The sequence below is a fragment of the Schistocerca gregaria genome, chromosome X, assembly GCF_023897955.1.
Source record: "Schistocerca gregaria isolate iqSchGreg1 chromosome X, iqSchGreg1.2, whole genome shotgun sequence".
In the NCBI taxonomy this organism is placed as follows: Eukaryota; Metazoa; Arthropoda; class Insecta; order Orthoptera; family Acrididae; genus Schistocerca; species Schistocerca gregaria.
The window spans coordinates 297122267-297139411 of NC_064931.1; the positions used below are offsets into that span (position 1 = coordinate 297122267).

The 17145-nt window shown below is 37.0% G+C and overlaps 1 protein-coding gene across 9 annotated transcripts in view; it reads right to left on the minus strand.

Annotated features, from left to right (window-relative positions):
- The window catches only part of LOC126297664 (F-BAR domain only protein 2), a 296630-nt gene that overhangs the window by 114760 nt on the left and 164725 nt on the right, over positions 1 to 17145 (minus strand). For all 9 annotated transcript variants that reach the window (XM_049988748.1, XM_049988756.1, XM_049988754.1 and 6 more), the window contains 3 exons: positions 16663 to 16793; positions 15992 to 16197; positions 273 to 428 (listed from right to left, as the gene is read on the minus strand). In XM_049988748.1, coding sequence (XP_049844705.1) covers positions 273 to 428; positions 15992 to 16197; positions 16663 to 16793 — 493 coding nt within the window. The remainder of the gene's footprint in view (positions 1 to 272; positions 429 to 15991; positions 16198 to 16662; positions 16794 to 17145) is intronic.

Consider the following 17145-nt stretch of genomic DNA (forward strand, 5'->3'; position numbering starts at 1 on the left):
ATAACTAATATTTTTTTTTAGAAAACTAATTGCTAAACAGACAGAGGTGTAAGGCGCTTAATAGTATTAAGAACAAAGTGAAAAACAACAACTTTTTTTCTGAGAACTATAATGTAAATAGACTCATCAAATGGGAAATTGCACAGCTCAAGTTTTTCTCATACTGCAGAACATTTTAATGGTACAAAAGCAAACAGTAAAAAAGTTTTGACTGCATACATACACAACTGACATTTCATCTTTATCACAATTAACTAACACTACAGTCTTACATTGTGACGAGCTGTTTATTGGGCAGCATGTCCTCAAGCCTATGAGTGTTACGAATTCGGAATGATAATTGGGCAGGACTTGGATTGTTAGCTAGTACAGCCACAATTCCAGCAGGGAATGAGAGCATCATGTCACCAGACAACTTCACCTGACACCTAGAACAGAAATACAATAACTTAGTTCAAAATTTGTTAAGTTGGTCTACCTTCCAACCTTTTGCATCTTCCCTCCATTACATGCATTGTATATCTCCTTCCTTTTTTATTTTTCATGCTTATTCATTTCAGAAGAGTCATCAATACCATGTAATAACAACAAAACAAAATTAGATGTTATATATACATAACAGTATTATGACCGATGTCCTTTCAGTAAGTTGGTCTGATGGTATACCACTGGGTAAAATTTATGGCTTATGACTGGTTTAAACAGTACTTCTATTAATATAGATTTCAAGGTATTTTGGTACAGAGACTAAATTCAGCTTGCACAACAACACAGTTGTCACCAATTAAACTCAAGATATCTTCACAGAGAAACACATGAAACACTGGTATGTTTTGAAACTATGACCATGCACTGAAGTAGTCATGAAAATAAGCTACAGTAACTGCATAAACTGGTGTTGTTCTGCATATGGAACACCACGATGCCAAGGACCCCCCCCCCCATGTCATGTCAACATGTGGGAAGACTCAGGTAGCGACTCTATGTAGCATTGCATGAATTTGTGGTGCATACAACTGTTACCTGATGACTGACAGCCAAACAAACAGTCACTGGGGCCTCATTTGTACGTGCCAATGAAGCCACCAGGCAAATTCAAGCTGGTAACCATAACCAGGTGGCTGCTGAGCTGTTGGATAGCCCCCCCCCTCGCCCGATCTTTTAGACAGCTGTCACCCTTGTCATTGTCGTCATCGGCATCAACATCAACATCAGCCTCAACCTGCCACTCACACCAGGGTCAGAGAAGTTAAACAATGTGTTAACAAAAAGCTCAGCAGATCCATATGTTGGGTCAGACAGCCTGCTCCAGGCCACCCTTCTTGGAGTTTGAGATCTGATGCTGTTGGGCCACCCGCGGAATATAGGGAAGGCTACCTACTCACTGCTGCCTCTGTGCTAAGTGCAGATATTCTAACATACAAGAATGTTGCAATAGGTTCACAGCTGGTACTACACAGTACCTTATCATGCTACATCTCAACAGCATGCATGAACTTGGGTAAAACCACCTATACTGCAGTAATATGAAAACATCTTTGACTGGTGCCAGGGTGCTCCCACCGGATGAGGTTGTGCAACTCTATCTGCTCTAGTTCGATGAATAATAGAGTGTTTTCTTGAAGTCCAATTACCTTGCTGCAGCCATCCTCACCTCTGATGGACTCTTGTCTCCCTCATCAGTTCACTGAAATCACAATGTCCATGTGGGACATCAACAATACTACCCTGACTGACCTAAGAAATCCTTCCCTCATTGCAGTAGTGGAAGGATATTACTACACCATTACATTTGGTGTCAGAAGTAGTAACGCATTGGGAGACAGTGTTTGACGTCATCTTCTGACATCATTAGTACCGATTTCATGAGTGAGTATTCTGTCTTCATCTGAACTTGGATTTGACTGCTGATAGATAGCCAACCATGGTGACTACCCAGTCAACTGGTGGAGCCAGAAACAACAACTCTAGCACTGCAGTTACAAATAAGTGAAAAGTGTCTATTGTACCCACCCTTGCATTCCTTTCTTCTGTTTTGTCTGTTTTCGTATCTCTCCTCTTCAGGCTTCCTAGTAAAAATACACCATAGGTAATATTTTAAAAACTAAGGGGAGTGTATATTTGGAAATTATGGAGCACTTAAGTAATATAAGTAATAGTAATTCATATAGTATATAAGGAAGTAGTAGAAGAGTGTAGGTGTAATTTATTAAAAGTATTTACAAATTTAAAGAGTCCTCCAGGGGCATAGACTAGCAGATAAGTTGTCTGATGTCCTGTCATCCTTTTCTCTATTTAGGAAGGTGAAAGCCCCATGATACAGCATAGACCGCTGTGTCAACAGATACTGCTTGGATGTAAGGGTGTCTTCCGGTAAGATTTTTGTCTTTTCATCATGCATTTTATGATTCGAAACAACACAGTACTGTCATAAATGAGTTTCGTGAGGTATTATGAGTAAGTTTCAAGTTGTAAGACTGCTCAACGTGTGTGTGGTGTGTGTGTAGAAATGTAACCTGACATCAGCAGAGATACTAGGAAGAAGGAGAGACCTTTTTGGTGTCAGGGTAGCATGGCTATATGACTGATAGCAGAGGTTGCTGAAAATAGTCCAAAACACCTGAGCAGCCCGTTATGCGTGGGAGGTGCATCATGAGATGCTATATAAATTGTGTGTCGGAAGAACCAGCAGGCTCCAGCCACCCACCAGCTACATTCCTTGGTGTCAACAGTTTGAAGCCATTTGACTGCCCATGGAATCCAATGAGGACTTCATCTAACTTCCACCAGCTGCACTACGCACAGTCACTCTTGTCTGCAAGCCTACGGCACTTTCTTCATCTTACATTACTCAACAAGTTGTTAGTGCGTGCTGGACCCCAGTATCTTAAATTTTTTTTGAAAGTGTTGCCTAAACAACAATACAGGAGAGAGGCTGAAAATGTGCATTTTGTTGTCGACTGTCAAAAGTTGCACACAGTACGAATGATATGTAGCAGCAACCACTCCAAATGTAGCACCAGATGCTCTCTACTGGCTGAACACTTAACTGTGTCTTGAAATAGGTACAAGTTGGGTTTTATTTTTTCAAAGGTGTGTTCTTAGGTTGCCCGAGTATACTTGGGATTTTAAGTTTCTGCCAAAATAATAAAAATGAGGTAACCTGGGTTTTATTTTATGGGGTTAAGCACCTTACAGTGCTGCAATTTTTAAATTTATGGTATGTTATGTAACAACTTCAGCACATAGGAATGACACGCTTGATTGGTTCTGCGTTAACAGAGAAATTGTGCTAACTATGATAAACTAAAATACTTTTGCACTTAATTGTGAATGTAAAGGTATTAGATATTTAGTCCAGTGAACGAAGGAAAATTAGGGAAATAAGTGATGAAGTCACAAATTTTTGCTAAATGCTAGTAGTGAATGTCATGTACAAGACACTAAAAATTCTGACAGGTGGGATTTGAATGTGAGGGCCTTTAAAGTTCAATTTTAAGATTTTCTCTAGTAACTGTTAATTTGAAAGCCACAGTTTGTAGCAAAACTGTTTCCCAGTACCAAATTAAACTACATTTAATTTCCTACAAAGAAGGGCCTACTCATTTCCTTTTCCTCTGCGACTAACAGTTTCCGCCTTACAGGGGATGAAAAAAAATCACAAATTATTAAAAATATTCTTTTAATGGAACTAAATAAAGGTTTATCTCCAAATAAAATCAATTAAAAACAAATATTAAGTGTGCATACAATATCTAAATGCAATAGAGCCATATTAAAGGATAAATTGTGTTCCGAGTCTGTAACAAGGTGAAGGGGGCAGACAGATGTGAGAGATAGAAGCATAAGGGAAGGCAGGTCGCTAAATTGTGCTTGTGCATTTCCATCCATCATAGGTCTGCAGAATGAAGATCGAGGTGGTGATTCCCCATTCTTTCTACCCCACTATGTCACAAGAGGCGACTGCAGGTGTTTCACAAGGTTATACCGACCCTCCGCAGGGCACCTTATGAATCACTGATGACAAAGTGTGCACACATCTCCAGGCGTGTATATTTTCCAAACAGTGCATTAACACTACATGGAATACAAATATAAGCTCCTAATAATACTGATACAAGTAACTCATATTGACAGGACCTGCATGAATCTCTGTACTTTGTTCTACATTGCTAGAGGAGAAACTGATTCGTAGTCATCCTGTAAAGCAGCTCTATCATCCTTCTGCAAAAGGCAACTTCTTCTCCAACAGAGAGGGCTGCTCGCTTTTCAGTTTACAGACACACTATACCTCTTGAGCATTTCCTGCCTGGTTCTCTTAGGTTAGTAGACAAAATAACTTCACTGAGCTCTTGTTAATATACTGGAGCTATTTTCACTTTATTAAATGAGTGTTAAGTAAGCTTCCGTATACAATACATTCATGTAAACAATGTCTAACAAGTGTTTAATTTGTAAGTGACCACTCTAATGTTGGTGATTAGATTGCTAAATGTAACAACCTGCTGCTGTCTATCATTGACAACATATTGTAAAGGCACATAATCGTTTTGCAGTCACTCTGTGGAGAACGAATGAATGATGAGAAAGTTATTGTACTTCTCACCATTAACTGTGTTGTTTGTATGCTGCACAAATCTCTTACAGTCAGGAAGTGTTTGCACTTCTACAGTGGGGTGAAACAAGTCAAGTCACTTGTCACACATCAAAAGTATATTTCCCAAAAGGGTATGAGTATGTTTGATCGAATGTGACTGGTCATGTTGAATCCTATAACAGTAATTTGCTGTAATGCAGTGACTGACTTGTGTTGAAGTAGCTCAAGTTCTGTAACACCTAGGTGACCTACTTCTGTTACAGAAAGATGCAATTTAAGCCTCTGGGCATCTTCATATTTGGGAGAACTGATGCTGAAGTGATGAATTTTTTACGACTCATGCTGCGAAAAATATTCCACGCAGTGATAGTGGAGAGAATGAAATCGACATTGTTAAATACATATTGCCAGCATGTTACACTTGTGACAGGCTGTTCAGCGTGGTAGAAAACTGACAGCTCCAGCTGTTGACCTTTTTCACATAACAATTGCTCACTTAACTGCCAGTAAGTACTCACTCAATAAGCTGAAAATAATGATACTAAATAAACATTAGCTCAGTGAAGTTATTTTGTCTACTCACATAAGAGAACTACACAGGAAATGGTTGGGAAGTACAGCCCCTCTGTAAACATTATCAAGCAGCACTCTTAGTGGTGGAAGTTTCCTTTCCGCGAAGAACACTACAACTGTTATATAGGATGACTAAGAATCAATTTTTTCCTCTAGCATTGTAGAACGGTGTGCAGAGATTTACATATATTCTGTCCATGCGTGCTTCTTGTGTTGGTATTAGCAGTAATTCATATCTGCATTCCATATAGTGTTAATGTATTTTGTCGAAAATAAACATCCCCAGGCATGCCTGTGCACTGTGCCACTAGTGATTCATAAGGAGTGCTGTGAAACATCCTGTAGTTCTTTCTTGGGATACAGTAGGGTAGATGGAGTGGGGAATCATCTTCTCAATATTCAGTTTGCAGACCTATGGAGAATAAAAGCCAATGAAAACCATCTGGTGACCTACCTTCTCTTGTGCTTGTACTGCACATCCCCTTCATCACATTACAACCCCAGTACACAATTTATCGCTTAATATGGCTCTCCTGCACTTAGACATCTAACAAACATTTAATATTTGTTTCTGGCCTACTTCATTTAAAGATAAGCATTAATTTTATACTGCTAAAAAATGCTTTTAATAATATGCAATTTTTCCATCCCCTGGAAGGCAGAAACTATTAGTCCTAGAGAAAAAATGAGTCAGACCTTTTTTGTATGAAAATTGATGTTGTTTAATTGCGTGCTAGGAAAGTTTTTCACTAAGTGCGGATGCTGAATTCTCCATGCAAAACATATAAAAGCGACCTGTAAACAATCTCCCCCCCCCCCTTCCCCTCTCCAACCCAACACTGGCACCTCTCTGGTCAGAATTCTGGTATGTTGTTCAGGACACTCATTCCTAGCACTGTGCAAAAATTTGCAGCCACATGATTTTCTTCACCCAAATAACCTTTTGTGGTCTTGACTGATTGGGCTAATTTGTAGCTATGAAAGAGTCCATTTCAGCAGACATGGCATGCTCTTGAATCACAGTAGAAAAACAGAACTTGCTACTAAACTAAACCAGATTATAGAGGAAATATTAAACATTACCAGAAGCTAGTCTGTAATTGTGTTGGGTGCTCTTTCACAGGGATACTGTAAAAATGGGCCAATTCTGGTTTTGGTAAAAAAAAATAATAATAAATTAAAAAATTGACGAATTGCACATACAAAAGGAACACACACAAAATGTAGAATTTAAACAACAGATCAGTGGCACTGTAAATGTAGCAGAATGCACAACAAAACTGACAAATACAATACATGATACTCTTAATTCTGAAGCAGAATCATTAATACCAGCTTACAATGAAAATAGTTCAATGTTACTACATGTTAATGTATTCATTCATTAATCAGTTTTCTGCTATATTAGCAGGTCCTTTGTCTCTCCATTTTCTGCAATCCACTGCTTCCTTCGTAAGGCTGCTGTATATTGTACTGTCCATCATGTCATCCAGTATCTGAAATCTCTTCCTTCCTTGCTAGCTTGCTTGCTTGCTTCCTTTTCACTTCTACATGACCTTCTAAAACTGTTTTTACCAGTACGTCACTCTTTCTTAATATATGCCCAATCCAATTTCTTTTTCTTCTTTTTATTACACCTAGTAACTGTCTTTTCTCTACTACTCTTCTCAGTACATCTTCATTTTTTACTCTGTCCATCCAACTTATTCTTTCCATCCTCCATGTCCACATCTCAAAAGCCTCCAGCCTTTCTCTGTCTTTCTTCCTCAAAGTCCATGTTTCAGTGCCATACAGAAGAACACTCCATACAAAACATTTTACGAGTCTTTTCCTCAGTTCTCTGTCCAGACTGCTCCAGAAAATTATCCTTTTCGTATAAAATGCCTTTTTTGCCATTGCTATCCATGCTTTAATTTCTGTACTGCACTTCCAGTTGATGTCTATCCTACTTCCAAGATACTTCAAATTTTGCACCTGTTTTAATATCTCTCCATTCAGCATAATTTTTATTTCTTTATTTCCTTTTAGTGCTAATACTTGTTTTCTTTGTGTTAATTTTCATTCCACATTTTGTTTCCGTTAGCTTCAATGGTATCCACTAAACCCGTAATTCATTTTCCCCTGGGGCTAGAAGGACCATGTCATCAGCAAACCTCAAACGCCCACTCGTCTTCCTCCAATTACTACTACTTTGTCATCTAATGAGCATTGGTCCATCATATTTTCCAAGTAGAGGTTGAATAGGGTAGGTGATAGCATCTTTGTCTTACTCCTTTACCTAGTGCGACCCAGTTTGTACTTTCTCCTCTCACTTTAACTGAGGCTTTTTGATTCAGATATAATGAGTTTACAAGTCTTCTGGTTTTCCAGTCCACTCTTTTTCCCTCATCATAGGTGCCACTTGTCCCAAGCCACATTGCCAAATGCCTTTTCTAGATTGATGAATCACGTATAAAGGTCTCTTCCTTTTTCTCCCAAGATTTGTAGGAGCCCAATTGCATCTCTGGTGCCCGTATTCCGTCTAAAGCCAAACTGTTCCTTGCCAAGATTCTCCTCCATTACTTTTTCAAAGCTCTTATTAATTATTCTTAACATCACTTTGGCTGCATGTGAAACAAAGCTGATTGTTCTGTGGTCACTGAATTTCTTGGTTCCTCATTTTTTTCGGTAATGGAATCATTACTGTTCTCAAAAACTCCTCAGGCCATTCACCACCGTCATATTTTATTACATACCCTCAATATTTCTCCAATTCCATCTTCGTTCAAGAATTTTAATATTTCTCCCAGTATCATATCTGTACCTACTGCTTTGTCATTTTTCATTGCAGCTACGGCAAACTTAACTACTTCAATTATGATGGTTGGCCCTTTCTCATCATCACTTACACTGTTGAGTGATTCCAATTCCAGAGTTTTTGGTTTGTGATCTGTTTTATATTGATCTTTTAGATATTCTTCCCATCTCTGAAGAATGTCACAATCTTTTGTACGCTAGCTTTTTGTATTTACCCAAAGTTTCCATAGTAGCACTTACTGCTCTGTTTTGATCCCATGTCATAGTCTTTACTCTGTTGTATAATAAGTCTTATCTTCCCTTCCAGTCCAGTTCTTCAACTGTGTCACATTCCTAGCCTGCTCTGTTTCTCTTCACAGTTCAATATTTAACCTCTGGTACATCTTTCTTGCATCTTCAGTGTTTTTGTTTTTAAATTTTCTTCTCTCTCCATTTTGGAAATCATTTCTTGTGTAACCCATGGTTGTTTTGTCCTTTTCCCTTTTACATATCAGTCCTTAAAAAAATAAATATCTAGAACTACAATACTGGTTGGAAAAGATAAATTGTAGGGTGCTTATGTTAAATGAACACCCATTATCATATGGAAAATTATAGTGACCTATACCAGATGGCTATAAACTAGATTTCTGTAAAACAACCATAAAATGTGGAACCTCTGTCTGCATTAATAAAAGGTAACTGTAAAGTCCGTGGCTTAAGCATGTGACTGGGCCACTGGCCTGACTGTAGATGAAGTACAGTCTTTCAGCAATATGGCAATAGGAGGGGGGGGGGGGGGCACATGGCAGGTCCATCACCCCAGATGCCTTTTACATCCAACCCGCGATAGATCCCCAGTACTCTTTTCATAGCAGGTCAAGTGGAATTAGGGATGTCCCGGAGTGTATCGACTGATGAAAAATCCCTGCTCCTATCTGGGACTGAAGCCATGAAGTCCAGAGCTGGAGTCCAGTGTTCTATCTGCTAGACCACCAGGTCCACATCTACATTAAAAAAAACACGTAAAGTAAATTATGAAATTGTAAATGTACATGATCTCTGTACAGAATCTTTTAGTTTTTCCAAAACTAGAAATTGTAATTGTCTCTGTGTATCATACTCCCAATCGCAATGAAGACTTGTTTTTAGTAAGTATTGCTTCTCAAAAATAAAAATCTTAGAGTGAGAATGATAGCACACTGTTACATTAATATCAATATTAGGGTTAAAAGGATAGTTATAAGCTATTTACTTAACACATTAAGATACTTAAATTTTACTGCACAAATGACAAGCCCACCAGATTAGATTAGATTTGATTAATACTTTTCCATAGATCATGAATACGACACTTCGTAATGATGTGGAACGTGTCAGGTTAATAAAAGATGTCTGTACAAGAAATTACATTACACAAAATATTGCATGACACTAATGATTAAGTTTTTTTTTTTTTTACTTAGTTTATATCTAAAAATTCAGCCAATGAGTAGAAGGAGTTGTCATCTAGAAATTCTTTTAATTTATTTTTAAATGTTAGTTGGCTATCTGTCAGGCTTTTGATGCTGTTTGGTAGGTGCCCAAAGACTTTTGTGGCAGCATAATTTACCCCTTTCTGTGCCAAAGTCAGATTTAACCCTGCATAGTGAAGATCATCCTTTCTCCTGGTGTTATAGGTATGCACACTGCTATTACTTTTGAATTGGGTTGGATTATTATCAACAAATTTCATAAGGGAATATATATACTGTGAGGTTACTGTGAGGATCCCTAGATCCTTAAATAGATGTCTGCAGGATTACCGTGGGTGGGCTCCAGCAATTATTCTGATTACACGTTTTTGTGCAATGAATACTTTTCTACTCAACGATGAATTACCCCAGAATATGATGCCATACGAAAGCAGTGAATGAAAGTAGGCATAGTAAGCTAATTTACCGAGATTCTTATCACCAAAATTTGCAATAACCCTAATAGCATACGTAGCTGAACTCAGACGTTTCAGCAGACCATCAATGTGTTGCTTCCAGTTTAACCTCTCATCAATGGACACACCTAAAAATTTTGAAAATTCTACCTTAGCTACAGACTTCTGTTCAAATTCTATATTTATTACTGGAGTTGTGCCATTTACTGTACGGAACTGTATATACTGTGTTTTATCAAAATTTAAAGAGAGTCCGTTTGCTGAGAACCACTTAATTTTGTGAAAAACATCATTTACAATTACATCACTTAGTTCTTGGTTTTTGGATGTTATTACTATACTTGTATCATCAGCAAAAAGAACTAACTTTGCATCTTCATCAATGTGGAATGGTAAGTCATTAATGTATATCAAGAACAGTAAAGGACCTAAGACCGAACCCTGTGGGACCCCGTGCTTGATAGCACCCCAGTTTGAGGAATCAGCTGTTGTTTTAACATTACACGAACCGCTTATTTCAACTTTCTGCATTCTTCCAGTTAAGTATGAATTAAACCATTTGTGCACTGCCCCACTCAAACCATAATGATTTAGCTTATCTAAAAGAATTCCATGATTTACACAATCAAAGGCCTTTGAGAGATCACAAAAAATACCAATGGGTGATGTCCGGTTATTCAGAGCATTTAATATTTGATCAGTGAAAGCATATATAGTATTTTCTGTTGAAAAGCCTTTCTGAAAACCAAACTGACATTTTGTTAGTACTTTATTTTTACAAATATGGGAGGCTACTCTTGAATACATTACTTTCTCAAAAATTTTTGATAGAGCTGTCAGAAGAGAGATTGGGCGGTAGTTGTTGACATCCGACGTATCCCCCTTTTTATGCAATGGTTTTACAATGGCATATTTCAGTCTATCAGGGAAAACACCCTGCTCCAAAGAGCTATTACATACGTGGCTGAGAATCCTACTTATCTGTGGGGAACAAGCTTTAAGTACTTTGCTGGAAATGCCATCAATTCCGTAAGAGCTTTTACTTTTCAGTGAGTTTATTATTTTACTGATTTCAGTGGGAGAGGTTGGTGGAATTACAGTTGTTTCAAACTGCGCAGGTATGGCCTCTTCTATTAATAGCCTTGCCTCTTATAGTGAAGATCTAGATCCTATTTTCTCCACAACATTTAAAAAATGATTATTCAAAATATTTTCAATTTCTGATTGTTTGTTAGTGCACTTGTCATTCAGTTTTATTGCACTAAAGTCTTCCTGTGCTCTTGGTTGCCCTGTTTCCCTTTCAATAATATTCCAAATTGCTTTAATTTTATTATCAGAGTTACTGATCTCAGACATGATACACATGCTTCTGGACTTTTTAATAACTTTTCTTAGTACCGCACAATAGTTTTTATAATATTGAACAATTTCGGGGTCAGTACTCCCTCTTGCTATTAGATACAGTTCTCTTTTACGGTTGCAAGATATTCTTATTCCTTTAGTTAGCCAAGGTTTTTTATATGTTTTCTTGGAATTATGTTTAACTATTTTCTTGGGAAAACAATTTTCAAATGCCCTTAAAAATGTATTGTGAAATAAGTTATATTTCAAGTTTGCATCGGGTTCCTTACTGACTGCATGTCTGGAAAGAGTTATTTTCACTTAAGCAGAATGCAGTCTAGTTGAATTAAAATAGGTATTTTGAACCATGAAAGCTGTGGCTTAACATTTCCCTTAGATAATAAAGCACATACCTGTCAGTGGAGAGTAAATAGATCTATTAATGAACAGAAGTTAAAAAATTAAGATCTAGATTAAGATTAACTGAGTGGAATGAAATAATTACACATGGTATGGACACTAATGTGTCAACCACAAGATTTTTAGGTATGCTAACTGAAGTCTATAAAGAGAAATGCCCTTAGCATTATAAGAATTACTGGAAGTGAAACCCACATTCTAAACCAATGAGTTAAAGAAATTTGTACCCATCACAACTAAATAATATAAGAATCTCAATGTTCCTGTATTATGGTAAATCACATTAGGCAGATAAATACACAATCATGAAAAAGCATTACATGTCAACAATTAAGGCAGTAAAAATGCAAGGCCAATGATAGACACATTCTTAAATCTTTAAAGAAATGTAAATCAGCTTATGAAGTCACAAAAACAGAAATAAATAGTCAAAAGGAACACTGTAGGCGATGTGAGCAAGGCAGAAGCACTACTGGCACCATTGCACAATAAAGCAACTTACAGTTTTCAATAGTGATTTAATTTGTGGAAAGGTCAGTGAAGCTACAGGCAAACTCGGTAATTCCTGATCTGAATGATTATGATAGCCAGTGTGCTCGCTCTCTCACTTTCTTTCAGTCAAGGGACTACACAAGTAGGTCATCAGACCCTTGATCCAGGGGCAGTTCATTCGGAATTAGTTGACATCTGAGAAGTACGTTTTCTGATGATGAAATATGAAGGAGCAGGAAGAATGAGGCACTGATGGCAGTATGATGGCAGAGCTTAGAAAGAATTTACGGAGAAGTGAATGGATCAGAAGGTCAGAGCAGACAAGGGCTCTCTCACAGCTCACTCAGATGCTCATGTTGCACTGTTTTTTGATTACATAAATGGCACATTTTTTTGCCATTAAAGTTTTATTTTGGTGTTTTTTTCTCATTTATGTTTTATTGCTGCAGTATTATTCTGGAGAAGCTGGCTAAAGTAAAATTCTTTGTTGGAGTATCAGTGGTTACCAGTCAAAATTATACAAAATTTAACTGAAAACTGAAACAATGAGAAATTCCTGGAATCCTAAGAACTTCCAATGTTTTTCCTGGATTTCTTCCAGATGAAAAAATTCCCAGTTTTTTTTCTGGTTATTCCGGGGCATATACACCCTGATTTATATGGGGAAAAAGGCTATCAGAGGCATTGTGGGGCTAGCACCATAGAAATCGTGTAGCCACTACTTCAAGGAAATTAATTATTATGACACTCCCTAGCACATACGTTTATAGTTGCCTAGTATATGCTAAAATCTGGATAGCTCTCACCTTAGGATGTCAATAGAGCACCATAACACAAGAAATGGACACACAGTTGACAAACAAAATGTCAGACTAGCAAACGTTCACAACAGTTCTAAATATACCTCATCACATCTTTTAACAAACTGCCTAACAATAGCCACTTAGTGCCTTTGAACAAATTCAAAAACATAACAACAAAATCAGTAAAAGTCAAAGCATTTTATACAGTGAAGGAATTTGATAAACGTATAATAGATGACTTGAAATTTTGATTCTGGAGCACCTACATAAAAATGTATATTGTAGTACAGAGTGTACCAAAAAGAATCACGATTTCGAAAACTAACTATTATGTTATCCAAGTTATGTGTGTGAACAAAATACTGCTGGAAAGAGCAGACTATCGAGTTTTACATCTCACGGGCAGCACAACCTAAAAAATAAAAATAAAAAACTGAGTTTCCCATTCGTCAAAAACTAAAATTCATTGTATATATTTATTAGTTACAGAAAAAGAAGGACCAAATTGGATGATTCTTTTTGATACATCATGTATTTTTCTGATGTTACTAATGTGATGTGTTGATTCATTGTGGCATACTGTCTTGGCAAAGAAAAGCTTATATAACAATGCATATTACTAATTTAACAACTTAGGTTAATCCCTTCATTAGGCAAGAAGCCATGCAAGAACACTAACATTTTAACTACACAGGCATACAAACGTTATATGACGACACCAATTGAACGTAACTACGTATACTAACTTTTAGGTCCATTAGTTAACAACATGTATGTTCCATGGATCATAACTGCCATATCTCTCTACAATGTGAACGAGTCAGCTTTACAGTTCCAGTATACTTTCTAAGCCTATAACAGTATTTTTCTTTCATGCATACATCCTTTAAAAAAACATATTCTTGCACAATCAGATTAGATTCTTCACATCACTGCGTTTTTACGGCTTAATACCACACACTTTTTCCTTGCCACACTAAGGTGGACAGAGAGGTAGTGTATCATTGCTACTTCTAGTACTGCATTTATTAATGTTGCCTTTTTTTTCCCCAAACAGTGACAGATTTTTGATAGCACATTTCATAAGGATGTAACTGTATGGTAAGGCTTGTCAGCATGCCCACCAGTTTGAAGAGCTGTCTTCAGAATGTTTTAGAGTGGAAACCACATATTTGTTACACACTTTTGTCCTATGAACTCTTCTTTCTCAATTATGATTTACCTCAGAAAATGATGACATATGACATATGACATTAGCAAATGAATGTAGGAAAAGTCAGTCAACATTTTGATATGTTCATCTCTAACACCTGATATTACCCATAATACAAAAACAGCAGAGCAGGGACATTTAAGAACATTGATCTGAATTACATGTATTGCGTTTTACTGAAGTTAAGTGACTGTCCATTTGCAGAAAACCAGTTAACTGTCAAGAAAACATACCACATTTTCAAGTTCTGAATTTACTCGATTAGTCTCCATTCAAGATTAGCTATTACTGTGTATACTCCACAGATTTCTTAATTCAACACTCTGCGTTCTTTCAGCCTGACAGGATGAAATCCAGTATTTCAAGATCTCAGAAATTACAAATTTAAGCTTCTCTAGAAGAACAGTGTGAATTACGTCAATGAAGACGCTAGTTGGCAATTTTGTCATTTAACTTTAATATAATCTGATTTGAAAGCTGAAAAATATGATGTTCTGAGGAGAAATCCTTTGGAAAACCAGATTAAGACTGACTAACAACAAGAACATGGCAAATGCCATCATCCAATTTCCAAGAAACTTCACTCAGTGGAAAAGGAGTCAAAATAAGCACACACACCTTTACTGATGTTTAGATACTCAACTGTTCCTGAAGCAATGATGGTCAAAGTTTTCAAGATATTTTTGAGACACATACTGTCAGATGAAATGGTGGCGCTGAGATTACCGTTGCACCTTCTTAATTTTGTGCCCTGTGTTCGAAACACAATTATTACTTTTATTCTTGTTTTTCATTTATATATTAATGTCCACAGAAGGTTACTACATGAATGTTTCATAGCAAATGAAGGGATATAATGGCATTATATTAATTGCAAAATTACAACTGGATTTCACAATGAATGTCATACATTTATTATATAATACATGTGGATATGGTATGTTGAGGAGTTACAATCTGTTTAAATTCTCATATTCTGATACTTGAGTCTCACATCAATTCTTATATTTTATTCATAAGTTTATTTTTCAGGAAGATTTGGTGCATTCCCTTAGATGACACCAGTTGTATGAATATTCTAAACACACAAGCATCAGACAATGGACAGTTTCTCACAGTGACATTTCTTCATATGAATCTCACTCAGGAAAGAAATTTCATCAACATTGCTGAAGATTTTGTGCACTGGGAATAATTTCGGGCCAACCACACATAACAAATCACTTTTCTGAAAACAGGTGCTTGCATCTGATTATGAATCAAGATACACTAAAGGAATTTCACCAAAAACAATTTCAAATTATTTTCTTATTTAATTCATTCATCTAACATACAATTAGTAGACGAATAAGGACAATGTTATACCAGTATACACCGGAAAACATTTGTGTAGTCATTTTCTACAGACATGGAAATATAAATGAAAAACAAAAATGAAAGTAATATAGTTAACAGGTAATTAAAAAGCTGTGGCACTAACCACTGTGCCACCATTTCATCTGAAGAAATCACGTGATAAAAGGCACATAAATTACCTCTAAAACTTTAACCATAGTTTTTCAGAAATAGCCCAAATATGTACTGATAACCCAGGACACACTTTAGCTTATTTTGATCCCTTTTTCACTGAGCAAAGTTTCTGGGAAATCAGGTTATGACACTTACCATGTTCTCCTCTTAAGTATCTTTATCTGGGACATGCGAGTTGTGGTTCTTATCTCTGAGAAGAAGGTAAGTAGTGAGACCTGTCAGTTATTATTAATATTTGTCCTACTGTTCATTGTGACAATGATGAACAACAGAATGATAAATACTTGGCAAAAAGAAATGTATCGCCTACAGCTTACTTTGTTTCATCTGTCCCTCTAAAGTAGGAGTGGACAATTTCATGAAATGCAACAGCAAGTGGTATGGTGTCAGCCATTCCAATAGTAAGGGGTGATGGTCCTCGTGATGATCCTACTGGAACGCCAGCTGTGCGGAACTCCAAGCTCCCAACACTATCCGCACGCGCAATTGGAGCTGGACTCATTCTGCCACGCGTAGATGGACCCTACAAGTTGAGAGAAGAGCACAAAATATTTTCACACAATGGAAACTATGAATCTGGTGGTGGGGGGGAGTTAGTACAGTCAAATAAATAGCAAAGTAAAAAGATGTGAAACTGTATATATGAAACTGAATTATCATACAAGTTAATGAGGAATTAACCACTAATTATATACAATTATTGTCTATTTATGTCAAATTTTATTACATTACCACAACATCAAGGCTTAGTATGTTGGCATCACTTGAGTCATTATTTAAGCTGTGGAAGACTATAAAATGGAATTTTGTCTTTTCTAAATGAACATACTCATGCTTGCAACACATGACTAACTGAAATCAGGAAAATTAAACTGGTTGACTGAACAGGCTTTTTGACTACTAGGCTCTTAGGTGACACACTGATTGAGAGACTGATTTTTTTTAAATGCAGTATATCTAAGATAGTGTTTTGTACTATATTTAATACCTCTCCTCGTCTTGATGGTGGCCTTGGAATTGCAATGGTGCCCTGTGTGGGTGTAGGTGTCTGCCGCGACTGCTTTGGTGGTAAGGCTGGCTGTTGCATTTCCCCAACTTCAGAGAAAAGATCTCCCAGATCTGTACAAACCAAATATTTGAACTATATTTAAGGTGTCTAACATTTGTGACTGGAAAGTTTTTTTAAGTCACCTGTTGTATAATGAAAATTTACATAGAGCAGTTTTGGCAGACCGTCCATTTCTCCAAATCTATGGCTCCCACAGGGAAATGACATACCCTATCCAGATAGTGTACAATGAGGATGAGGAGGAGGAGAAAGAGAGTAATGTATAATGTCCCGTTGACAACGAGGTCACTACAGAGGGAGCACAAGCTTGAATTAGGGAAGGATGGAGAAGTGAAGCAGCCGCGCCCTTTTAGAGACCATTTCAGCATTTGCCTGAAACTATTTAGGGAAATCATGGACAAC